The sequence below is a fragment of the Ascaphus truei genome, chromosome 6 (assembly GCF_040206685.1).
Source record: "Ascaphus truei isolate aAscTru1 chromosome 6, aAscTru1.hap1, whole genome shotgun sequence".
Classification (NCBI taxonomy): Eukaryota; Metazoa; Chordata; class Amphibia; order Anura; family Ascaphidae; genus Ascaphus; species Ascaphus truei.
Genome location: NC_134488.1, coordinates 35,978,415 through 36,005,820, shown reverse-complemented (window position 1 = coordinate 36,005,820; position 27,406 = coordinate 35,978,415). Strand labels below are relative to the sequence as shown.

Below are 27,406 nucleotides of genomic sequence, written 5' to 3'. Positions count from 1 at the left end.
CACATAACAGGAAGCACTTGGTGAAAGCTGACACACACTCCCCGCTGTTGACTGAAGCGGAGGTGCAGCAGGCTCCGTGGAATCTTCAGACACCATCTTGTCAATGTCATTGGCCATGGACAGTCTCGCGAGACCACCAGGCAGGCTCAAGTCCAGCGGCGGTGATGACGTCACATCCGGTGAGACCGGAAGTTCGGACAAGGACCGAACAAGGCCACACCCGGCGCCTCGTCGAGAAAGGCCGTAAATGGGTCTGGAACAAAGTAGGAAAGGGGCGGCTCACCCATCACCAGGTAGGAGATGACCCTTGGTTCCTCTGCAGGCAGTTTTCGAGCAGCACCGGCATCATCTGGAGTCGCGGAGCTCCTTGGACATTCTGGAACCTCCGCAGCCTCGAGGATGGACGCAATCGGGCTGGAACTTCTCTCCGAAAAGCAAGTAGGCTGGGAGCTCTTCCCCACAGGTCCCGCCCAGTAAAGATCCTCTTCCTCCTAGAGGGGGGACACCTCTGCCAGGACGCGATGCCGGGGCGAGCCAGTCGCCCGGGTGACCCTGCGTGTGGAGCTACCTTGCTCCACGGTCACCTGGGACTCAAATCTGACACCCCTGGGGCAGTCAACTCACCAACCGCAGACACAGATCCCAGTCCTGGGACCATCGGCACTGTTACCGCAGGCTGGAATTGCAGTTGCAGGGCACACGGGCCCACAGCAGGGACCACTTGGGCATCCGGCCACATTAATAAGGGCGCACGTGCCCACAGCTTCCGTGGCAGCAGGGAAGGTGAACGAAACCATGCCAGTAGGGGTAACGGCTCTTTAATGAGGCACACATACCTTCGGTGGCAATGGGCTGGCAGGCCACAGATAGTAAGTGCTACAGTGTTGGCACCTGCATCCAAGCTGACAGCTCCTCCGGGCAATCAACAATACGGGCAGATACACCGCAGATTAATTTGGTTATTCACACGCACGATCAGGTAGCCACCTTGAAGGGTGTAATTGGGGACTTCTAGATCATCTTTAGCCACTGAGGAGGTTTGTGGCTGCGGGTGGTGGTGTTAGAGGACGACTCTGCAGAAAGCCGGGGCGCTGCAGTGCCTAATTAAAAGGCACAATATTAAAACCTGCAGCGTGGAGGTCCCGTTACCCACCTTAACCTGTTTACATCCAGCAAAGTGATTGGCGAATGCTGGTTTCAGTTATTTAACATTGAATACTCCCTAAGCTGACTCCCATTTGAACTTTACACTTACAAGCACAGAGACATTGAAATTCATCTCCAAATCTTTTCATTTTATCCTTATTAACGCCATTAACGATATCTTTGTAATTAGGTTGTCAGTTGATTAATCCTGATACATTTCAGTGCAAATTTCATTGTGTATAGTGGATAGAGTTTTATGTATCCCACTTTCTTCAAATAATTCAGTCATATAAACCCTTTATAATTAGATTTGCTTAATAATTGCTATATTTCTAAATTGCGCCGGATGCTATTTATATCATTGATATTTTTGGTTTTGGTTTTAAAACCAGCATTGGGGCTGCACTGTTTAGAAATGTTTCTTTTTCCTATGTTTTTGCGCACCTGATATTCATTGGGGGAATTTTTAAAAAAAAAATGTAAATATATATATATATAAATATATATACAGCTAAACCCCGTTATAACGCGCCTCGTTATACCGCGATTCGGTTATAACGCGGTTTTCCCGTGGCTCCCGTTTTAAAAAAAAAAAAAAAAAAAAAATTTTTTGCACACTGCACACACTGCACACACTGCACACACTCACTGCACACACACTGCTCATTGCTCACACTGCCACACTGCACACACACTGCACACTGCACACACACTGCTCATTGCTCACACTGACACACTGACACACTGCACACACACTGCACACTGCACACACACTGCACACACACTGCACACTGCACACTGCACACAATTATTATATAGAAATAAACAGACAACTGCACTTTAACAGATGTATTTTGCCTGTACAACGTCTTGTGACTTTTGTTTCACAAAGTTAAGGGGGTGGGAAGTCATTGTGCTGTGGGGGTTGGGGGGGTGGCGGGGCCCTGCGCTGCGGCTACGGCGGGCCCTGTACTGCGGCGGGGGGGGTTAGCGGTCTGTGTGTGTGAGTGCCTGTCTGTGTGTGTGTGAGTGCGCGAGTGCCTGCATGTGTGTGCGAGCGTGTGTGTGTATGAGTGCGTGAGTGTGTGTGTGTGTGTGTGTGTGTGTGTATGTGTGTATGTATGAGTGCTCCAGCCCGAGTCCGTGGAGGGAGGGGGGGGGGAGAGTAGCGGATCCCTCCTGCAGCCAGTGGAGGGAGTGGGGGGAGAGTAGCAGCTCCCTCCTGCAGTCCGGGGAGGGGGGGGGGGAGAGTAGCAGCTCCCTCCTGCAGTCTGGGGAGGGGGGGGAGAGTAGCAGCTCCCTCCTGCAGTCCGGGGAGGGGGGGGAGAGTAGCAGCTCCCTCCTGCAGTCCGGGGAGGGGGGGGAGAGTAGCAGCTCCCTCCTGCAGTCCGGGGAGGGGGGGGAGAGTAGCAGCTCCCTCCTGCAGTCCGGGGAGGGGGGGGGAGAGTAGCGGGTCCCTCCTGTAGCCCGTGTAGGGAGGGGGGGGGGGAGAGTAGCAGCTCCCTCCTGCAGTCCGTGGAGGGAGGGGGGGAGAGTAGCGGGTCCCTCCGCTCAAGCCACGCCCCCCCTCCCTGTCAAACCTCCCACCTCCCGCTCCGGCTCTTACACACACTTACACACACACTCAGACACTTACACACACTCACAGACACTTACACACACTTAGACACACTTACACACACTCAGACACTTACACACACTCACAGACACTTACACACACTTAGACACACTTAGACACTCACAGACACTCACACACACTTACACACACACTCAGACACTTACACACACTCACAGACACTTACACACACTTAGACACACTTACTCAGACACTTACACACACTTAGACACACTTAGACACTCACAGACACTCACAGACACTTACACACACTCAGACACTTACACACACTCACAGACACTTACACACTTAGACACACTTACACACACTCACAGACACTCACAGACACTTACACACACTTAGACACACTTAGACACTCACACACACTTACACACACTTACACACACTTACACACACTTACACACACACTCAGACACTTACACACACTCACAGACACTTACACACACTCACACCCACATACACACACCCATATACACACACACACTTTCTCTCCCATATATACATACACACACACTCTCTCACTCTACACAGACGGGGGGTGGGGTCGGAGCAGAGGAAAGGCCGCGACCAGCACCACCACCCGCTCCCCCCCCTCCTCCCGCGCAGGCAGCGGGAGCGCCAGGGACAGCGGTGGGGAGAAGAAACCCCCCGCTACCACCTCCGTGCAGGCAGCGGGATCTGAGGTAAGCGGCGACCTGAGGGACATCCCCGCTCCCATCTCCTGCCCCGCGGCCTGTCCCGCGGTGACAGGGGGAAGCGGGGACAGGAGGGACATCCCCGCTCCCATCTCCTGCCCCGCGGCCTGTCCCGCGGTGACAGGGGGAAGCGGGGACAGGAGGGACATCCCCGCTCCCATCTCCTGCCCCGCGGCCTGTCCCGCGGTGACAGGGGGAAGCGGGGACAGGAGGGACATCCCCGCTCCCATCTCCTGCCCCGCGGCCTGTCCCGCGGTGACAGGGGGAAGCGGGGACAGGAGGGACATCCCCGCTCCCATCTCCTGCCCCGCGGCCTGTCCCGCGGTGACAGGGGGAAGCGGGGACAGGAGGGACATGCCCGCTCCCATCTCCTGCCCCGCGGGATGAATATGCGCTAAAGCGCGGCGGCCATTTTTTTTTTCGCGACCCCGTTAGTAACGCGGTGGTCTCGGGGTGGACCCCGAGACCCGCGTTATAACGGGGTTTAGCTGTATATATATATATATATATATATATATAGATATATATAAAGCAACTGTAAATATTCCTGTATATTCATTTGCATGTCTGAATATACAGGAATATTTACAGTTGCTTTATGCTTTACTGTGGAGGGTTTTAGTCACTTTTTTTACCCACCATAACCTTAATAGTCGTAGATATATATATATCTATATATATATATTGTGACAAACGCCCCTCTTTTGTAGCGCTGACATCTGTCTGGGTTCTTCCCGACACAGTCTTCTAGGGTTAATTATACAACAAACAGGAACATGCAAAGTATTACGTTGCTTAACTCAGGCTTCTGCCTGCTTTATTCTCATCCAAGTAAGGTACTGCAGCTTTAACATGTGTAGGTTAGAGGCACTCAGACATTTTCATTCAGCGGTTCACTTATATCAGTGTCATAGTATTTCCCACACTGTTATTTCAAGTAACAAGAAACCAAATTATATAAACAAAATCCTATCCCTTTCAGGGATCTAACTACACATCATAATCAGCTTCTAAAAGCTGCTGGGCCAACTAACCTGGTTCCCCAGTTTAAAACAATGCCCTCTCATTTAGGGTCACTAGATACAGCATAGTCTTTTAGAAACAGCAATACATATTTGTTTGTCTTATCTGTTCGTGGTGGGAACTCGGTCCCAAGTGTCCAGGCAAATCCTCTGGTACTGTGATACTTGGATGGGCCGTCCACCCCGAACTGGATTCCGGGGAGCAGCGACACCCCCAGCCCCCAGGCTCTAAGGAGAGAGACTGAAATGAAAACCTCTCTGCTCTAAATACCTGTGCAACTGATTAGAAGAGCAAGTGAGGGAGAACTAGACCCATTGTAATCTGTGGTCTGGATTTTCCATCCAGCAGCCTGAGTTAATGTGAAGCTGTGGAATGGATCATTTTTAACTATTCCTGCACATTCTGACCTAAAACGGGGCAGAAAGCTGCCTAACATCTTTGGACTATGTCACATATCACCCTCCCCAGCTTACACCTACTGGGGTGAGCGGCCATGGACCTCACTGGGGTGAGCGTCCTACCTGAAATACTTGAGCTAACTCCCCAGTACAATATTAAGCATTCACGACACGAATATTAACTTTTTTTTTTTTTTCCCACGGCAATTATGGACAATAGTTTTTGTCATAAGAGACTATACTTGGCAAACATATTTTGTTGCTCTATATTAGGGAACTATTTTGAAAAATAAATGTCTAGCACACATTCTTATAACCCAGGATATGCTAAATATGCTCACAAAACCAGACAGTTTCTTTTACCTCACTGGGTTTTTTCTTTTCTACTCTAGAATATGAACCTCATATATTTACCAACAAAAAGGGCCATCAACCCTGTATATTAATTTGTAGTTTAGCTACATTTTCAACACAGAGAACCAATATACTGTAACATTGTAATATTGACAAAATGCTTATTCTAGAGGCCTAATATACCTTAACTACAATAGCTTATTTGCATAGTTTAGTGTCCGTGACATAGTCCACACGTGTAAATAAAAAAAAACTCGGTCAGTTCCCCCAAACATTTTTTTTTTTTTTACTTCCAGTACATTGCATCCTTTGACTTTATTTCATAGCCCGCTGCAACCTGCAAATGACTGGACTGTTTCTTTAGCTTCTGATGAGACCCTCAGACCGGATTTTCCTTGGCTCCACAGAGTGGAGAACTATGAAAAATAAATGTCTAGCATACATTCTTATAACCCAGGATATGCTAAATATACTCACAAAAACAGACAGTTTCTATTACCTCCCTGGGTTTTTCTACTCTATAATATGAACCTCATAATATATTTACCAACTGAAAAGGGCATTTTTTTTTTATATATATATTGTAAGCTACCACAAAATTTATTTTTATTTTTTTAATACTACAGCCTTGTAATCTTAAGGGCCATAAACCCTGTATATTAATTTGTAGTTTTACCTACATTTTCAATGAAGAGAAAAAATAACATTGCAATATTTCAAAATACTTATTCTAGAGTCCTAATATAGCATAACTACACTAGCTTATTTGCGAAGTTAAGTGACATAGTTCACTCGTATAACATAAAAATCGGTCAGTTCCCAAACATTATTCCCTTTTTTTTTTTCCTTGTCTTCCAGTCCATTACATCCTCTGACTTCATTTCAACACACGCTGCAACCTGCAAATGACTGGACTGTTTCTTTAGCTTGTGACGGAACTCTGGGGCCAGATAGTCTTTGTCTTTATATTTTGGCCCAGAGTGGCGAGATCAGGAAAAATTCAAGGCCAGCGTTGACCTTCGTCGCTTTTGCTTTGCAACCTTTGAACTTTTATGGTACTTCTTACTGTTTTTGATGGTGATCTTGTTTAGACCTCTGTAATCAATACATGGACTTAGTGACCCATCATTTTTCTTCCCAAAGAAGAAGCCTGCGCCAGCTGGAGAAAAACATTTTCGAATAAAACCCCTTTGTAAATTTTCATGGTATACTCCTTTATAGCTTTCGTCTCAGGAAGGGAAATCGGGTAAGAAGTTCCCCTGGAAGATACAGAGCCAGGCAGCAAGTCAATAGGACAATCGAAAGGACTATGCGGTGGTAAGACCTCAGATCTGGCTTTATCAAAAATGTCGCGAAATTCGGCGTAGACCTCGAGCAATTTTACCTTCTCTTCCTTGGGAGAAGTAACTCCACCAATACTCTTGATGGGCACAGCACAGTTCTTGGAACAAAAGGGGCTCCATAGGACCAGTTCCTTGTCAGGCCAATCGATGCATGGATTGTGGAGTTGCATCCATGGGAGGTCAAGAATCACGTCTTGGGGTGTGAATGGCATCCAGCTGGATCTCTTTCGTGTGGTCCTCATCTGTACAAAGATGAATGAGAACGGTCTATAAAGAGATATATGCTGGTTGCAGAGGTCGACCATCTGTGGCTTCTAACCCTACTGGGCATTTATTGCGAACGAGGGTGATGTTATTTCTCTCGGCAAAGCCTTGATCGATAAAATTGCCTCCCAACCCGGAATGCAGAAGTGTGGAAGCCCTCGTCGGTAAGCATAACAAGAAGCAAGATCCTGGTAGGCAGCTGTTTAGCTGTGATAGGGGATGTAGAAACTGTTCCCAATGTAATTCTCCTGGACCTCCTTGGGAGTTGACGTTTTCCTGACATGTGGGTGCAAAAGATTACCTGATGTCCGGGTATTGCCACAGTAGAGACAGAGACGGGCATTGTGACAACGCTGTTCTCGCTGGAAGGCAACTTCTTACCCCCAAGTTGCATAGGCTCTGGGATATCTGGCAGAAGGGGTTCAGCTGTACCGGCATGGGAAGAAGGAACCCTTGGAGTAAGCTGCCGATGATGGGATCTTTCAGTTCTCCTCTCTAGCAGACAATGATCAACGCGAATACATATGGCAACGAGTTCCTCGATATCAATGGGATGTTCATGTGCAGCGAGCTCATCCTTTAAAATCTCCATAAGACCTTGCCAGAAGGCAGCTGCTAATGCCTTGTTACTCCATCCGATCTCGGCAGCAATAGTGCGGAACTCCAAATCGTATCTGGCCAAGGATCGGCTTCCCTGAGATATATGAAAAAGAGAGGAAGTGGCAGTAACCTTGTGGCCAGGCGTATCAAAGACTCTGCGTAATTCCCAGTTAAATTATCCAATATCCTGGGTGAGATACGATCTTCATTCCCAGATGGGAGAAGCCCAGGCCAGGGTATCATCGGTGAGTAGTGATATAATGTATGACACCTTGGATCTTTGAGAAATGAATCGAGTAGGCATAAGTTCAACCTGTATGAAACATTGATTCAGAAAACCCCTGCACCCATAGGGGTCGCCACCATATTGGTTGGGTGTGGGAAGTCAGGGTTCAGATGATGGAGACATAGGCATTAAAGCAATAGTTGCCGCAGAAGGCCCCGAAGGGACAGGACTAGGAGGAGGGGTTTGTACCCGGTCAGAAAGGGACATGAGATTCTGGTGCAATAATTCAATGCGATGGTAATTATTTTCAAAATATTTTTCAATTTTGGAACACATGCCGGCGTACATGCTCAAGACTCGCCCCACCTCAGCGGAGTCCATGTTTGTTGGACTGAGCATACTTTAATGGAGTGCTCACCACAAACAAGGCGTGACCGCGAGGCCGAGGTGAGATTTGATATTACACCAACCCCCAGCCACGTGGGCGCATCTGGAGTGTAGATTGGTTGAGGTAGCCGGGTCAGGGTAGGAGAGGTCTGGATGGTCAGTAATACTTACTGAGGTCGGTGTTTGAGAGTAGCGGATCATAGGGGATACTTAGCCGTGGATCGTCATACGTAGCCGAGGTCAGGACAACAGAAGTGCGGAGTCCGGAGGAATAGCTAAGGTCAGGAACAAGGATCTGGAAGCACGACAAGACTGTGGAGGCAAGACAGCAATGAACACTTCGCTCATAGGAAGGTTTATGCTCAGCCAATTTGCCAGTGTGGCAGCATTGCATATAAAGGGAGATTGTCCAATGAGAGGATAGCATACTCAGTAGTATGCCTGGCAGTGGTTGGCTAGAGAAAATCTGCACAGGTGTATACTTAGGCAGAGGAATTAGCAAGCGTTGCCTGGAGGCGGGGCCAATGGGGATGGCATTTAGTGCGCGCCACTTGATGGAATGCTGGTATTCGCCGGCAGGCGAGATGTGCTGCAGGAGGTGGGAGAAGTGGAATACCCGGTCGCGGGATTGGGTAAGCGAGGAGCTCTCCGAAGATCAGGGATCCTGACAGTCCTTACCTGTTGACAGATTTTCACTATTGCGATTTTACAAAGAGACGATTGTGAGTGTTCATTTTTAAGGTTTCTCTCTAACCTAATTTTGTATTAAACTGTAATAAACTATGGGGCATGCACTTCTGTTTTTTGCCTTTTAGGCCTCGGGCATGGTGCCTCGGGCCGCGTTGATCACCACTCCTGCTCTGCCTCGCCTGCTCAAACTGGAGCTTTTTTGTGTCCTGGCAGGTGAGGCAGTGAGCGCGCTTTAGGGGCGGTGCATAGGCGGAGCGGAGGCAGACCGGAAGCGTGTCAAGAGGCGGATCGGAGGCGGGGCAGGAGGCAGGGCTAGTCCCTCGCTCCCATTGGATGTCAGCGGTCACGTGACCGCTCCTCCGCTTCCCTGAGCGGCAAATTTTAAATTTGCCTGTCTCTCCAAAATACCTGAGCCTCCGCACGTATGCGGAAGCGGTTTCTAAAGCCACGCTGATGACAGATGCATGGGGTAAGTGCATCTGCTCAGCACGGCTCAGAAAGGCTCATCCTACTATGTCCCAGGCCTTAGGTTTGTTTGGAACTGGTTAATCCCACAGTGGGTGCTCTGACCCCAAACCACACCTGGGCCATCCATCCTATATCCTTCTTTCTGTATCACTGGGATTTTTGTTATGTCGACCTATTATTTATATTTATTGGATTGAAAAAAAAAAAATATACCGGTATATATATATATATACTGTATATCTTTTAGCGTTGTTTTTATCTTTTTTTTTGCTAATATATATGTCATGTATAATATATGTCATATATGTCATGACATATATATTAGCGAAAAAAAAGATTAAAAACAGCGCTAAAAGATATATATATATATATATATATATATATACAGTGGTTGACAAATCACCAAAAAATCTACTCGCCACACAAAAAAATCTACTCGCCACCTAGTACCAAACGTGTGCTGCTTGGGCCAATATTTACTCGCCCGGGGGTTAAATCCACTCGCCCGGGGCGAGCAAATGTATAGGTTTGTCGAACACTGTATATATATATATATATATATATATATACTGAGTTAAGTTATGGTGAGTAAAAAAAGTGACAAAAACCCTCCACAGGAAAGCAAATATGCAAATATAGCTGTATGCTCATCTGCATGTCTTAGGCAGGTCTGCAACCCCGCCTTTCCCCATTATCACCCAGCATACAGCACTTCCACTGCAGCAAGGGATGACATGTTAAAAATGGTTATTGAGGCAAAAAGTGACACTGTGTGCTCATTTGCATGTCATTTCCCAGAATCCCTTGCTGCAGTGGAAGTGCTGTATGCTGGGTGATAATGGGGAAAGGCGGGGTTGCAGACCTGCCTAAGACATGCAGATGAGCATACAGCTATATTTGTATATATATATATATATATATATATATATATATATATATATATATATATAAACAAACATCACAGCTTGCACTCAATGTACTGGTTCATATGGACAGGTGCTAGTCTCAAATAATAGAAAAACAACATTACCATTCTCTCGTCCGGTAAAGAAAGACTGCACTCTGTTCAGTAATCATGAAAAACTGTATTGGGCATCTGAATAGAAAAGATAAATCACCCAATCCGACGTTTCGGTCCTGGAATAGGACCTTTCTCAAGGGGGTGCCACGTGTGTGTGTTGTGTGTGTGTGTGTGTGTGTTTACAGTCTAGATATGGACAACACAAAAAAAGCCTGCAACTGACCTAAATAAACAAAAGCCTAAATCGGTATGTAACCCTTTAAATAATAAGGTATTGACGGTGCTGGGGATAATGTACAGTAAGCTATTGACAAAAAAAGAAAAGTATTCCAAGTAAAGCACTCAGGTATACAAAAATTATAACAAAGTTTATTGAAAAAAACATGTCACAGAAAACAATGCATGAAACAGTCTCATTGCCTCCCAATGTGGTCCAGAAACCACAAAAAACCTTGGTATAGTAAATGCAATATAGCAAATAATCAATGTAGAGTGCTCTATATAAGTAATAGTACACTAACGTCAGCGTGATAAGGCAAACAATATGCCTATCCCCTGTAAGACCGTCCGGTCATGTAGAGAGAGCTACAGTATAAGGCTAACTATTGCACATAATGAGATCTAGTTGAGATACACAAAAATACCAAGGGTCCTGCAGGAGCAGGAAGGAGGTGGTATGTGAGAACACACAAGAAGAGACAAACCCTGGCGTACATTTCGCCACCTGCTTTGTCTAGGACTTTGATTAGGAGGTAAGCGCCAGTAGTATTTAAGGCGTTCCCTCAGTGATGTCATCCAATTAAAAACAGAGCGCGTTGAGCTCCAACAGCTGATTCATGAGGTTATTAGACAATCATAGTATGTTATGGGATAGCTTTGTGTGCAGACCTACAAGCCAATGCCAGCCTGTATGTGACAGCAAAGATTAGTAATCACAGAAACGAAAAAATTAGAGAACACACAGCAGTATACAAATCTAGCTTGCTACAGCCAGATGATGTAATGATAAACTAACTATGTTTTAGCCACTGGTCTCAATACCAGAATAATATGACCCTGAGACCATATAACATAGGATATGAATGCCTCAAGAAGAGCAGATGGAGATAGCTTATGGCACAAAGGAAGATAAAAATGCTACAACCAACAAAAAGCTGGTATACAGCAGGGGATAAAAGACCTAATTAGAACATACGTACCATAGGAATATATAGGATGTTAAGTAACCCAGAAGGAGGTGAAGCCTAAAAGTTGGGGGTGACATTGTGGATCATAAAACATGGCAACCCCCATGTATTCATTCATGCCATATGGCAGAGGGGTGCAAAGTTTTATGATCCACTTGCATTCCCGTTGTAACAATGCCATCCCAATCTCACCCACCCTAATGCTTAGAGAGACACGGTCAATTGCAAAGCCACTTAAAAAATTAGGGTTTGAATCATAATTTAATTTGAAATGTCTTGCGACAGTGGTGATTTTTTCCCCTGCTGTTAGATCATGTTCAGTATTTTTAATATTTCTGGCGTGCTCCAAAACACGAAAACGCAGCTCGTGTTTCATCATGCCAATATAAATGGTATGACATGGACACTAAGATAATAAATTACTGCTTTTGATTTGCAGTTTAGAGCAGCGGTGCGCAAACTGGGGGGCGCACCCCCCGGGGGGGGGCGCAAGATTGTTTAGGGAGGGCGTGGGCAGCGAGCAGCGATTTTGCCAGGAGCAAAGAGAAAAGTAGTCGGTAGCTGCATATTCTCTTTCGGCCATGAGGTGGCACTGTGCAACACTGTTCCTGCAGTTCATCCTTGTTGCATGCAGTTGTGACGGGGAAGGAAGGGGTTAAACTTATTTGCTATGCATTACTGTGTTTGCCCTGTCCCTCCATTTGCAGGCCATTCCCTGCCTGCGAGGGTAAAAGAGGGTAAAAGATAAGATGCATTGCTTGCCATACCCTCTAACCGACACATGATGACAGTATAGAAGCCGGCATTTCAATGAGAAATACTAATTCTAGAACGAAAGCACCCAGAAACCTGATTTTTGAGGTGCAAATACAGTGAACCACTACATGCACATAAATATAATTTTTACCAGTTATAACACAAACGTAACATGTTGTTTAATCAAATGTGTAAAAACTCCAGATCTTAAATGTAAGGCACGAGGTATTTTTTGTAAGTCCAAGCAGGAATTCCGTGGAGATACAGTTGAGAGATGGGTGAATGAGCTTAAGTATTTTTATGATGGAGCCTCAAAGGGATCAAGCTGATTAGCATCTCCCTGTCTAAAAGAGTGTCAGTTATGAAAAGACCAAGCAGACCCATAATGTATACAAAACTGACATACTGATGCACAGCAGATGTCAGGCTAGTGACTCCTCCGGGTCAAAAATCAGACTCAGTGGTGCCAAGGTCTGGGTGTAGCTCAGGTATGCTAAGTGGCATGGGCGTCAACCTGACCCATGCGCCCTGCCCACCGGACAGCCCTTTTGACCGGTTTTATGAGCTGTGGGTAACTTGGCTATTCGTGGTTTTTTTTGTTCCCACGAGGGGATTGGATCCACATGTTAAAGATAACTTTGGGCAGTCTATAACTGTGGCTCCCCAGGTATCCCCAGTGTGATTCCTGAATTTTAATCCATGATGTAAAGATGCAAGACTTTGTTCTAGCACTGCAGCAACTGGTCCAGGAGTGAAGGGGTTAATAACAACATAACAACAGGACTTTTAAAACCAAGGTTGCATTTCTGGCGCTTGCAAGCAAAGGACAATTTCTTTCGTTCCAAGGACAATTTATTTTGTTCCCTTATTCCAGTAAGTGTTGTTTTAAGTGTATTCTGCAGATGTCATGTGTTTGTCTATCAAGGAAATAATTCACAATTTATTTTGCAACTTGTTCTGTTCAATCAAGTACACAGAAATATAAATGTGTTGATAAAGTTGGTGTCCATCGTGACAGCAGTGTGATGAGAATGTGAGAGTGTCAGTGTGACATAGGGAGGGAGGGTGAGTGTGTGAGTGTGACATGGGGGAGGGGTGGTGAGAATGACAGTGTGACATGGGGAGGGGGGTCAGAGTGTGACTGTGACATGGGGAGGGGGGTGAGAGTATGGGGTGTGGGGGGGGGTGAGAGTGTGGGGGGATGAGATTGTGGGGTGTGTATAAGGATTCCACTCCTGGGTTTTGCTGAAACCTTTTCCTTACAGAGCCTTGCAGCTTCTAGACAACTCCCTCCTTGTTTCTGCAATTCGCATCGTCTGCTTCTGCAATTAGACTGCAGCCTGCTTCTTGCTGCCTCCTATGCAGCTCTGCCTCATTGGCTGCCTGTTCTATTTAACTCCTGCCCCGCCCACCAGGAAGTTGCTGAACATAGACTTTCTCTAGTAACTGTGTTTGCTACAGCCTGTGTTTGGCCTGCCTGGCCTTCTTGCCATTGCTCCTAGTTACTGGCAGACTCCGCCGCGGCTACACTGAAGTCTCTGTGTTTTTTGTCCTGTCTGCATTGCCTATTCCCTGTGTGCTTCCAGTGGCCTCCACTACTCACAGCTGTACCCGACTAGGAGGTGCTATTTTGTGCTGTAGCACTGGATCCCTTTCCCTCCTGCAGAGGCCTGCATCATTATTCCTGTTACCTGCTGCAATCTCCTGCTTCCAGTGGCCTCCACTACTCACAGCTGTACCCAGCTAGAGAGTGCTGTTTTGTGCTGAAGCACTGGATCCCCTGTTCCATTCTACGTTGAGGCACCTGCGCTCAAGCGTCCTGCTGCCGAACCCCAGCATGGATATCATTTACCCAGCCTTCTCTAATCCTTACCCCGGCTTGTCCACGGATTATCCTGCCTTCTTCAGTCCTGATCCAGCTATGTTTGACCACGGAATTCGCAATCCGGATCTGGCTTCGTGGTCTAAAGTCGGTGTATATCTATCCCCACCTCACCCTGCGGTCCGGTCCAGTTTTGTGGTGAGCACGTATGTTATAGGGTGAGTGTGTGGGGGGGTGATAGTGTGTGGGGGGTGAGAGTGTGGGGGGGGGGTGAGTTTGGGAGTGTGGGGGGATAAGAGTGTGATATGGAGGGGTGAGAGTGTGGGGGGTGACAGTGAGACATGCGGAGGGGGGTGAGAGTGTGACATGGGAAGGGGGGTGAGAGTTTGAGAGTGACATAGGGAGGGGGGTGAAAGAGACATGGGGATAAGAGAGACACTGGCGGGCGTGAGAGAGAGACACTGGTGGGAGGGACAGACACAACGGCTGGAGGGAGAGAGAGAGAGAGAGAGAGAGAGAGAGAGAGAGACACTGGGGAGGGAAAGAGAGAGTGGGGGGAGGGAAAGAGAGAATGGGGGAGGGAGTGAGAGACACTGAGGGGAGGGATAGAGAGACACTTGAGGGGGAGTGAGAAATACTGGGAGAGGGAGAGTGTAAGAGAGACGCCGGGGGGAGGGCGAGTGTGAGAGAGACACTGGGGGGAGGGAGACTGTGAGAGAGACACTGGGGAGAGGGAGAGTGTGAGAGAGCGACTAGGGGGAGGGAGAGTGTGAGAGACACTGGGGGAGGGAGAGTGTGATAGACACTGGGGGGGAGGGAGACTGTGAGAGAGACACACTGGTGGGAGGGCAAGAGAGAGTGGGGGGAGGGAGAGACACTGAGGGGAGGGATAGAAAGACACTGGAGGGGGAGTGAGAAACACTGGGAGTGGGAGAGACTGGGGAAGAGGATTGTGAGACTGCGGAAGATGGGAGAGAAGTCCTGATGTGGCGGGGAGAGAGAGCGATTAATAATGAAGCATAAATGGGGGCGCTATTAGACAAATATCATAATATTTATTTTTAAGTGATGTAATTTGTGTTATAAATAGTTTTTTTTTTAGATGCGTGGAGGGGGCGTCACAAAGCTGGTTCGCCCTCATTGGCTGAACCAGCCCACGTGCGCTGACGTCATGTGATTTTGATTTCATCAAACAGGGGGGGGCCAAGAAATTTCATGGATGAAAAAGGGGGCTCGACATAAAAAGTTTGCTCACCCCTAGTTTAGAGCATTGCGTATTTCGTATCTTGTTGCACGCCTGGAGTAAAAAAACTCAGGCGTGACACACATTTATTTGCAGGCCGAGCAAGATTTACAGGTAAAAACCCGTTACGTATTTCTTTTGACAGAAAATTGAGGAGGCGACCAACACTATAATGGCTTCTAACCAATTGGTCCGATAAATTGGGAGCTCTTCGGCTCACCATGGTGACAGACCTTCCCAGGACCTGATGTAAATCTGGGTCAGTAAGTAGTATATGCTAGTGTTCGAGAATGGCACGTCTGTATACAGACCAATTGTTATCAAAAATTGCAATAAATGGAATTGTTTTGTCTTTCTGATTGTGTTCCTTCTCCCTGGGGACAAAAAGAGAGGCACGTGATCTAGCCTTAGTAATCTTCATGCCTCTCTTGATTACCGATTGACAGTAACCTCGGTTCTCAAAGCGAGACTTCATCTCAAGGCCCCTTGTGTTGAAAGTTTTTTCACTAGAGCAATTTCTTTTCAATCTTAAAAATTCACCCACTGGGACCCCTTTAATCTCGTGGGCTAGATGAGCACTTGAGGCTTGGAGCATTGAGTTCGTTGTTGTTTCTTTACGGTAAATGTCTGTCCTGACACTCCCGTCCTCATTAATGTTAATTTTGAGATCCAAAAATACAATTGATTCTTGGCTCACTCGGCTAGACAGCCGGATGTTTAAAGTATTCTGGTTGAGGTTCTCGATAAACATCCCCAGGGCACAGGGATGACCGTCCCTGACGATGAGGATGTCATCGATGAACCTCAACCAGATCAAGACATGCTGCACATCAGGATTGAGATCCTCCTGAAGGACCACCTCAAGCTCCCTGAACCACAGAAAAAGGTTGGCATAGGAGGGTGCGCAGGTGGCACCCATTGCCGTTCCCCTGACCTGAAGATAAAATTGACATTTGAAAACAAAGTAATTGTGTGTTAACACAAAACTAAGTAGATCAAACAGAAACTCCACCAAATCAGATGACCTTTTAGGCTTCACCTCCTTCTTGGTTACTTTACATCCTATATATTCCCATGGTACGTATGTTCTAATTAGGTCTTTTAACCCCTGCTGTATACCAGCTTTTTGTTGGTTGTAGCATTTTTATCTTCGTTTGTGCCATAAGCTATCTCCATCTGCTCTTCTTGAGGCATTCATATCCTATGTTATATGGTCTCAGTGTCATATTATTCTGGTATTTTTTTTTTTTTTAACTGTGATGCTAATTGACCAACTGGAACAAGCTGATTTATTTGGGAGGGGGAGGGTCATGTGACTGCTTTAGCTGTATAAAACCAATACCCCCTCCCCCCCCCTGCATTAGCAGGGACTGCATTGGCATGATATAGTGAGGCATCTTAAATTGAGCTTTTAAGTGAGAATATATAGTTAGACTATAGTGAGCTTTTAAGTGAGAGTATATAGTAAGACTATAGTTTGACTAGAGGTGACTGGGGACTGCATCCTTCTGCAAACTCTTCTACACATGGCAACAAATGGTGAGCTATTCTGACCACACTATGATCCCTGTTGTTTAGTCTCCGCACACACTTGGCTCAAAACAGCTCCATGCAGCATTACCTACCTCTGGCATAATGAACCTGCTTATTACCTCCACTTTGTTCTTCTCGTGGCCTCATTGAAATGTTAGTCTCTCTATCCATTACACACTCCCCCCTCTTGGCCCACGCCCAACATCACCATACACCCTGGATTACTCAAAAGCCTTGCACTATCTACTGAATGTTGGTGGAGAACCCTGAAAACCAGCACACCAACCACCGCACACTCATTTGGCAAAAATCATAAAGTTACAACTTGCAAACAACTACTCAAATTTCTACTCATACTATTACTCTCTTTAGCAGGTGATATTGAATCTAACCAAGGCCCTCACACTTCAACTCTGTCCCATACCCCTGAGAATACCCCCTTCAAATTCCAAAAAGGGCTATCTGTCGCCCATATAAATATCCAGAGTCTGCTGCCCAAACTGGATGAACTAAGGGCATGGTGCCTTATGCATAAACCAAAAGCCATCATTCTTACAGAAACATGGCTAACCCCTAAAACTACTGATGCAAATATTGCCATTCAGGGATACTCCATTTCTAGGAGAGATAGGTCAAAGAGAGGAGGAGGGGTGTTATTTTATATTGCAGACACCTTACAATTTACACTGTTAAATTGCCCCCCAAGCCCACCCCCCTTTGAAATCATAGTTGCCAGAATATGCCTCCCCTTTTCTAAGCCCATCTTGCTTGCTGGCATCTACCGCCCTCCTAAAGCCCCTCCACAATCCTTGACTGATATCACCCAGTTTCTTGGCTCCATTTCCTCTCTGAATGAAAAGAGTGAGCTGCTACTGTAGTTCTTGGGGATTTTAACTTCAATTGGCTTGACCCTAAAAACCACAAAATCCAGATACAAATCAAATTGCTTAACCTATCGCAACTCATTTCCCAACCCACACGGACAAACCTGAAGTCGCACAACCATTCCTTGTTTGACTGGATTCTCTCCTCAAATCCCAGTAGAATCCAATCCTCTGGCATCCTTCCTGACATTTTCAGTGATCATGCAATAGTGTACTGTGTAAGGAAAATTAAACCGCCCCAATCAAGCCCTAAAGTTCTCCTCACTAGAACATTTAGAAACTTTAACCCACAACAGTTTCTGGCTGACCTTACCAACTGCCCTTGGCACAGAATCGATTTAATTCCCGACCCTGATTCTGCTCTTGACTATTTCCAGTCCGAGTTCTTAAAACTCTGTGATACCCATGCTCCACTATGCAGAATAAGGGTACGGGGTGCTCACCTTCCATGGGTTACACCTGACCTTATACACTCTACAAATTCAGGGATGCCTTGTGGAAAAGCCACAAAGTAACTGGCACTACCAAGAATTTCAATCACTACAGATGCCTGCGGAACATGTGCACAAGGCAAACAAGGTATGCAAAAGCACAATATTACTCTGACAATCTCCTCCAGAATACATCAAACCCAGCTAACTTCTGGAAGGTTATCAACAGCATATTCCAGCCTTCTAACCATCAACAGCCAAGTAATATCACTAAGGGGGATATTACTCTAACAAACCCCACCGACATTGCAAATGCATTCAATGATTACTTTGTGGGGTATGCTATTAACTTATTAGCGAAACGCAACCCAAACCACAAACCTGAATGTCATCCTGGGAGTACCCATTTAGCCCCATCCCCTCCCAACACTGCCTACAATTTTACATTTGGCCCAGTATCCAAAGAGGAGATTACACAAGCACTCCTCAAATTAAAACTAAGCAGCCAATGTGGACCTGACTTACTACAATCTAGGTTCCTAAGACTTGGTGCCCCAGCAATTGCCAAACCAATTGCTTCCACAGTCAACTCTATCCTGTCTGCAGGCCATATCCCTAAGACCTGGAAAACTGCTAGAGTTGTCCCAATCTTCAAAAGTGGGGACAAAAACACTGTCTCAAACTACAGGCTAATCTCCCTTCTCCCAATCCTATCCAAAGTCATGGAAGAATGTGTCCACTCCCAACTAAGTGATTACTATACCAAGACAAATTTCCCTAGCCAATTCCAATCTGGCTTTTGCCCCAAACACTCTACCGTAACTATCCTGCTAATAGTTTGCAATGAAATCCAGTGTGGAATGGAACGGGGTCAACTCATTGGTGCAATATTCCTAGATTTTGCAAAGGCTTTTGATACTGTTGATCATGCTATCCTGCTTAACAAACTCCAGAGCTCTGGAATAGGGAAGCATGCTTTAAACTGGTTTCAGTCCTACCTATCAGGTAGATCCCAACATGTCTCCATCTCAGGCTCTAACTCCAATCCCCTGGATATCACCTGTGGCATCCCGCAAGGCTCTGTTCTGGGGCTCCTACTCTTCTCAGTGTTCATCAATGATCTTCCCACAGCTTGTAAGGAAGCTTCAATACACATGTATGCAGAAGACACAATCTTATATGCACACAGCTATAGCCTCTCCAACCTTGAACACGTACTTCAGTCTGACTTTTTGAGACTCGAAAACTGGATTTCCCAAAACAAACTGTTCTTAAACACTGACAAGACTGTAACAATGTTATTTGGGACCAAGACTAAATTTTTAAAGCTTCCAGTGACTGAGCTCCAGATCAGAACCAACGCTAACACCACCCTAACTCCTGTTTCTCCTGTTGACTCCCACTTAACATTCGGAATGTACATTGATGCCCTGACATCCAAAACCTATGCCAAACTAGGTGTACTTTACAGGAACAAATCCTCCCTAAGCCTGCTGATCAGAAAGCGTATTGCACAGCAGATGCTAATGCCAATTATCGACTATGGAGACATAGTATATGGCTCGGCACCCCAAACCCACCTTGGCAAACTTGACACCCTCTACAATTCAATTTGTCGTTTTGTTCTCCAAAGCAACTACAACACACATCACTGCAAAATGCTCAAAGAACTAGATTGGTTATCACTCGAGTCTAGGTGCAAAGTTCACCTTTCCTGTCTTGCCTTCAAATACTTTCTGGACAAGCTCCTCACCCCTACCACATGCAGCACTTATCCTCTGAGATCTGACTCCAAAAGACTGTTCATGGTCCCAAGGCTCAACATAGTATCCGGCCGCTCCTCCTTCTCTTACCGTGCACCCCAAAACTCAAACAACCTACCAGAGACTCTCACATCCACCACCAGTTTAAGTTATTTCAAAACAAAGGCTGTCTCACATTTTAATCTGGTCTGTAACTGCTACATAAGCCTATAATATACATCTTCTCTAACTGTGCATGCAATGTACAGTATTGTATATAATGTATAACCTGTTCATTTATGTAACTGTATTTGTAACCATGTATTATTTGTCATATTAACTATTTCCAGGACATACTTGAAAACGAGAGGTAACTCTCAATGTATTACTTCCTGGTAAAACATTTTATAAATAAAATAAATAAATTTGAACTTATACAGCTGGCATGATATTGGACTTAGTATTGCCTCACTACCTCTTGATGTGCTGTGTGCTGGGTAATAGTGGTGAAAGGTGGGGTTGCAGACCTGTCTAAGACATGCAAATGAGCATACAGTAATATTTCAATTTGCTATATGCTTTGCTGTGGAGGGTTTTTGTCACTTTTTTTACCAAGCATAACTTAACTAAGTATATATTTATATATATATATATATATAGCAGTTTGAAAGAACCACAAGCACTCCGTCTGAATCAACAAAATACTGGGTGCAAATCCTATAAAATAATTTAGGCAATACGATACCGCATCAAGATGAAATATCAGAGGCAGCACTCCAAATGGTAATCAAAATATTGTATTGAATCAACAAGACATCATTCCTAATATTTTGATTACCATTTGGAGTGCTGCCTCTGATATTTCATCTTTATGCGGTATCGTATTGCATATATATATATATATATATATATATATATATATATATATATATATATATTGTGACAGAAACCAGGGGATGGTAATAAATTCCGTATATAGGGCTCCCAGGATACTAGACAGTTTCTATCCTGTTTGGCCTGGGAGTGCAGCCTTATAATACATACACTCCATCCCACAGTTTGGCAAGCGCTGGAACTGAGGGATGAGAGATCCAGACCAGAGTTTGTCTGCTGCCTGATTTCTGTCACCTGTCATGCTAATTAGGAATTAGGTATGAAAGACTGATTTCCTGTTTGCTCTGGTCACCCCACCAGAGCCAGGAGGCTGGAAGGCTGCTGAACTACAGAGGGGAGAAGCCTCTTCCCCAAACAGGTTCAATCTTTCTGTTCATTTGTGTAAGACTGCAAAAGTACCGTGTTTTGATGTTGGAAGTGGAAAAGCCACTTCCAACCCTGAGTCAGGGATATCTAAGTTAAGTTATCGCTCAGGTGAGCAGCTTTTGTTTTGATCTGTTTTCTGTTGTATGCACTGTGGCAGTCTCAGTGCCTGGGACTGAATAAACCAGGCATAGCCTGTTTAAAGGAACAGTACGTGACGCCTCATCATTTAACCTACCCTAAAAGACCGTGTTCTAAACAGTCCCGGACAAACGACGGAGCCCCGGAGTAAGCCGTTTGTCACATATGGTGGAGAATGCGGGCACAGAGCACTAGGGGGTCTGCGGGTTGAAGAATTTTGAAAAAAAAAAAAAAAGTTTTTTTCATCCTCTGCAAACAAGATGGAAGACGTGGTGGGTGCGCTGGTACGCAATGTCGCTGCCCAGAAAGACGCGAATGAAACCCAGCAACAGCTGTTAATAGCCCAGCAAGAAACTAATGCAAACCAGCAGCAGACGAATGCAGCCCAGCAACAGCTGCTAATAGCCCAGCAAGAGATTAATGCCAACCAGCAACAGGCGAATGCCAACCAGCAACAGGCGAATGCAAACCAGCAACAGACGAATGAAGCCCTGCAAAACGCGAATGCAAACCAGCAAGAGACAAACCGCTTGCTGAGAGAGGAGCAACAGCGGTTCGCTCAGGGCTTACAGCAGGAACTCGAGATCCTGAGGGGGACTATCAGTAACCTTCCACTGGCAGCGGCAGCCCCAGTACCGAAAATGACCAGGGCAAGCCACTACCTTCAGAAGATGGGACCCTCGGATGATGTGGAAGCCTATCTTCTCACGTTTGAACGCACGGCACAGAGAGAGGGATGGCCAGAAGCTGAGTGGGCTGGTCTAATCGCACCCTTCCTAAGCGGCGAACCCCAGAAGGCTTACTTTGATCTAGAGCCAGCCGAAGCTAACGTCTATGCAAAATTGAAGTTCGAGATCCTCGCCCGCCTCGGCGTAACCACGGCTGTTCGCGCCCAAAGGTTTCACGCATGGTCCTTCACGATGGATAAAGCCACCCGAAGCCAGATGTATGACCTCATCCACCTCGCCCGGAAGTGGCTACAACCCGAGATCAACTCAGCCAGCCACATCGTGGAACGGTTGGTCATGGACCAGTTCTTGAGGAAACTTCCCTCTGCCTTACGCCGTTGGGTCAGTCGGAGTGACCCCCACAATGCGGATGAGCTTGTGGCCCTCGTAGAAAGGTACAATGCAGCAGAAGAGCACCCGCAACCCACAGTCGTGGAGCAACCCCACTACCCGAGGTTCCAGGACTCTTCCAGAGACGGTAAAAGGGTACCGGGGTTAAGGGGCGCTGAAGAGCGGCGACCACCTTCACGCAGCATCAGCAACAGTGGTTCGCACACTAAGGGCAATAGCCAACATGGGGGGGAAAAGGAGGAGTGCTGTAAAATTCCCTTCCCCATCACTACTTTGGTAGGGAATACCCCAAATCAAGATGTTGAGCAGACACTTACCACCCCAGAACCGGATAAGACCCTCGCTGACCTAGAGGTCAGTCCTGGGAGTTTTAAGAAGGCCCAGTGGGAGGACCCCACATTAGCGGTAGCAAGGGGAAATATACGGGACCAGAATAGTACTCCTGGTCAACCAGATAGGTCACTTGCTTACCCCTACTTCGAGGTAGAGAACGACCTAGTATATCGGGTTGATAAAAGGAAATCAGTTACAACTAAACAATTGTTGGTACCACGGACATTCCGTAACGTAGTATTACACCTCGCACATAGTCATCCATTGGGGGGACACCTAGGGGTGGAAAAGACAAAAGAAAAGGTTCTCCGAAGCTTCTATTGGCCTGGGGTTCTGGCAGAAATTACGAATTATTGTTCCTCATGCCCAGAATGTCAGATCACCGCCCCGTTCAAGGCGTACCGCAGCCCATTGGTACCCCTTCCCATAATAGAGGTACCATTTGACCGGATTGCTATGGATCTAGTAGGACCCCTAATAAAGTCTGCTAGGGGACATCAGCATATATTGGTAATATTAGATTATGCCACCCGATATCCGGAGGCAGTTCCCCTACGTAGCACCTCAGCTAAAAACATAGCAAAAGAGTTAGTAGTTCTGTTTTCCCGGGTCGGGATTCCTAAAGAGATTCTATCTGACCAGGGAACACCATTTATGTCCCAAGTAACGAAAGAGCTATGTAAACTCCTAAAAATCAAGCATCTCAGAACCTCAGTCTATCATCCACAAACAGATGGTTTAGTGGAAAGGTTCAATAAAACCTTAAAGAGCATGTTACGGCGGGCGGTTGATAAAGATGGGAAAAACTGGGATTGTTTGTTACCGTACCTGTTATTTGCCATTAGGGAAGTTCCCCAATCATCCACTGGCTTCTCCCCGTTTGAACTATTGTATGGCCGACACCCAAGGGGCTTACTGGATATAGCCAAAGAGACTTGGGAACACGAGGTTACCCCTTACAGAAGTGTAATAGAGCATGTTGCCCAGATGCAGGACCGCATTGCTGCAGTCCTACCCATAGTGAGGGAACACATGGAGAAAGCTCAAGAAGCACAGAGGAATACATATAATAAGGGTGCTAGGGTCAGAATTTTTTCTCCAGGTGATAGGGTACTAGTTCTGGTTCCCACCGTGGAGAGTAAATTCCTTGCTAAATGGCATGGGCCATATGAGGTCTTGGAAAGAGTGGGAGAAGTAAATTATAAGGTAAGACAGCCAGGTAGGAGGAAACCTGAGCAAATTTACCATATAAACCTACTCAAGCCCTGGAAAGATAGAGAAGTCTTGTTAACCCTAGTACCCCCAGGTCCGTCAGAGAATCAAGAAACTGACCCAGAGGTTAGCATAGCTGAAACCCTGTCTGTTCATCAGAAACGAGAGGTTCAGAATTTAGTGAAAAGAAACAAAGAAATCTTCTCTATACGGCCAGGTAGAACTAGCGTAATTGAACATGACCTAGTCTCTGAACCGGGGGTCCGAGTTAACCTTAAACCGTACCGAATCCCAGAGGCCAAAAGAAAGGCTATAAGTTTAGAGGTTAAAAAAATGCTAAAACTAGGTGTAATTGAGGAATCCCAAAGTGGGTGGAACAGCCCTATAGTCTTAGTCCCAAAGCCAGATGGTACAACAAGGTTTTGTAATGACTACCGGAAACTAAACGCGGTGTCAAAATTTGATACTTATCCTATGCCCAGGGTAGATGAACTTGTAGAGAGACTGGGCAAAGCCCGATATCTCACAACCCTAGACCTAACAAAAGGGTACTGGCAGGTTCCCCTCACAGAAAGGGCAAAAGAAAAGACAGCCTTCTCAACCCCAGACGGCCTCTTTCAGTATAAGGTGTTGCCTTTTGGCTTACATGGAGCTCCCGCCACATTCCAAAGAATGATGGATAAAATTTTAAAACCACATGCTCGGTATGCTGCCGCCTACCTGGATGATGTGGTAATCCATAGTGAAGATTGGCAATCCCACCTTCCAAAGGTCCAAGCTGTGCTTGACGCAGTCCGGTCTGCTGGACTAACTGCTAACCCCGCTAAATGCACTATTGGTCTGGAGGAGGCCAAGTATCTGGGATATTCTATTGGCAGAGGTTTACTCAAACCCCAAACACTCAAAGTGGAGGCGATACAAAATTGGCCAAGGCCAGTTACAAAAAAACAAGTAAGGACCTTTTTGGGGTTAATTGGGTACTATAGAAGGTTTATTCCCAATTTTGCAACTAAGGCAACCCCACTAACTGACCTCACAAAAGCAAGAGGACCGCTAATGGTAAAGTGGTCCCCCGAAACCGAACAGGCCTTTAGAAGCCTGAAAGAAGCTCTCTGTGCCCAACCAGTGTTGGTCACACCTGACTTCTCCAAAGAGTTCGTAGTCCAAACCGACGCATCTGAGGTAGGGCTGGGAGCGGTACTCTCCCAGGAGTCTCAAGGTGAGGAGCACCCCATCCTTTATTTAAGTAGGAAACTAAATCCCCAGGAGAAAAATTACTCCATAGTAGAGAAAGAGTGTCTCGCAATAAAGTGGGCAGTAGAGACGCTCAAATACTATCTGTTGGGGAGAAAATTCCGGTTGGTCACAGATCATGCACCCCTTACCTGGATGTGTCAAAACAGGGAAAAGAATGCTAGAGTGACCAGGTGGTTCCTAAGCCTACAACCCTTTAAATTTTCTGTGGAACACAGGTCAGGGCACAAACATGGCAATGCTGACGGGTTGTCAAGGATGCACTCCCTAATATCCATGGTCGCTCATCCCTCGAGGTCTGAGCTGGGGGGGAGGATATGTGACAGAAACCAGGGGATGGTAATAAATTCCGTATATAGGGCTCCCAGGATACTAGACAGTTTCTATCCTGTTTGGCCTGGGAGTGCAGCCTTATAATACATACACTCCATCCCACAGTTTGGCAAGCGCTGGAACTGAGGGATGAGAGATCCAGACCAGAGTTTGTCTGCTGCCTGATTTCTGTCACCTGTCATGCTAATTAGGAATCAGGTATGAAAGACTGATTTCCTGTTTGCTCTGGTCACCCCACCAGAGCCAGGAGGCTGGAAGGCTGCTGAACTACAGAGGGGAGAAGCCCCTTCCCCAAACAGGTTCAATCTTTCTGTTCATTTGTGTAAGACTGCAAAAGTACCGTGTTTTGATGTTGGAAGTGGAAAAGCCACTTCCAACCCTGAGTCAGGGATATCTAAGTTAAGTTATCGCTCAGGTGAGCAGCTTTTGTTTTGATCTGTTTTCTGTTGTATGCACTGTGGCAGTCTCAGTGCCTGGGACTGAATAAACCAGGCATAGCCTGTTTAAAGGAACAGTACGTGACGCCTCATCATTTAACCTACCCTAAAAGACCGTGTTCTAAACAGTCCCGGACAAACGACGGAGCCCCGGAGTAAGCCGTTTGTCACATATGGTGGAGAATGCGGGCACAGAGCACTAGGGGGTCTGCGGGTTGAAGAATTTTGAAAAAAAAAAAAAAAGTTTTTTTCATCCTCTGCAAACAAGATGGAAGACGTGGTGGGTGCGCTGGTACGCAATGTCGCTGCCCAGAAAGACGCGAATGAAACCCAGCAACAGCTGTTAATAGCCCAGCAAGAAACTAATGCAAACCAGCAGCAGACGAATGCAGCCCAGCAACAGCTGCTAATAGCCCAGCAAGAGATTAATGCCAACCAGCAACAGGCGAATGCCAACCAGCAACAGGCGAATGCAAACCAGCAACAGACGAATGAAGCCCTGCAAAACGCGAATGCAAACCAGCAAGAGACAAACCGCTTGCTGAGAGAGGAGCAACAGCGGTTCGCTCAGGGCTTACAGCAGGAACTCGAGATCCTGAGGGGGACTATCAGTAACCTTCCACTGGCAGCGGCAGCCCCAGTACCGAAAATGACCAGGGCAAGCCACTACCTTCAGAAGATGGGACCCTCGGATGATGTGGAAGCCTATCTTCTCACGTTTGAACGCACGGCACAGAGAGAGGGATGGCCAGAAGCTGAGTGGGCTGGTCTAATCGCACCCTTCCTAAGCGGCGAACCCCAGAAGGCTTACTTTGATCTAGAGCCAGCCGAAGCTAACGTCTATGCAAAATTGAAGTTCGAGATCCTCGCCCGCCTCGGCGTAACCACGGCTGTTCGCGCCCAAAGGTTTCACGCATGGTCCTTCACGATGGATAAAGCCACCCGAAGCCAGATGTATGACCTCATCCACCTCGCCCGGAAGTGGCTACAACCCGAGATCAACTCAGCCAGCCACATCGTGGAACGGTTGGTCATGGACCAGTTCTTGAGGAAACTTCCCTCTGCCTTACGCCGTTGGGTCAGTCGGAGTGACCCCCACAATGCGGATGAGCTTGTGGCCCTCGTAGAAAGGTACAATGCAGCAGAAGAGCACCCGCAACCCACAGTCGTGGAGCAACCCCACTACCCGAGGTTCCAGGACTCTTCCAGAGACGGTAAAAGGGTACCGGGGTTAAGGGGCGCTGAAGAGCGGCGACCACCTTCACGCAGCATCAGCAACAGTGGTTCGCACACTAAGGGCAATAGCCAACATGGGGGGGAAAAGGAGGAGTGCTGTAAAATTCCCTTCCCCATCACTACTTTGGTAGGGAATACCCCAAATCAAGATGTTGAGCAGACACTTACCACCCCAGAACCGGATAAGACCCTCGCTGACCTAGAGGTCAGTCCTGGGAGTTTTAAGAAGGCCCAGTGGGAGGACCCCACATTAGCGGTAGCAAGGGGAAATATAC

At 46.6% G+C, this 27,406-nt stretch overlaps 1 protein-coding gene across 1 annotated transcript in view; it reads right to left on the bottom strand.

The window, feature by feature from the left end:
* The window catches only part of LOC142498034 (uncharacterized), a 115,233-nt gene that overhangs the window by 45,791 nt on the left and 42,036 nt on the right, over nt 1–27,406 (bottom strand). Inside the window, exons 4-8 of the mRNA XM_075606543.1 lie at nt 15,696–16,128; nt 8,244–8,367; nt 6,993–7,066; nt 6,637–6,837; nt 284–491 (exon numbers count right to left, since the gene is read on the bottom strand). Of these exons, the coding sequence (XP_075462658.1) occupies nt 284–491; nt 6,637–6,837; nt 6,993–7,066; nt 8,244–8,367; nt 15,696–16,128 (1,040 nt within the window). The remainder of the gene's footprint in view (nt 1–283; nt 492–6,636; nt 6,838–6,992; nt 7,067–8,243; nt 8,368–15,695; nt 16,129–27,406) is intronic.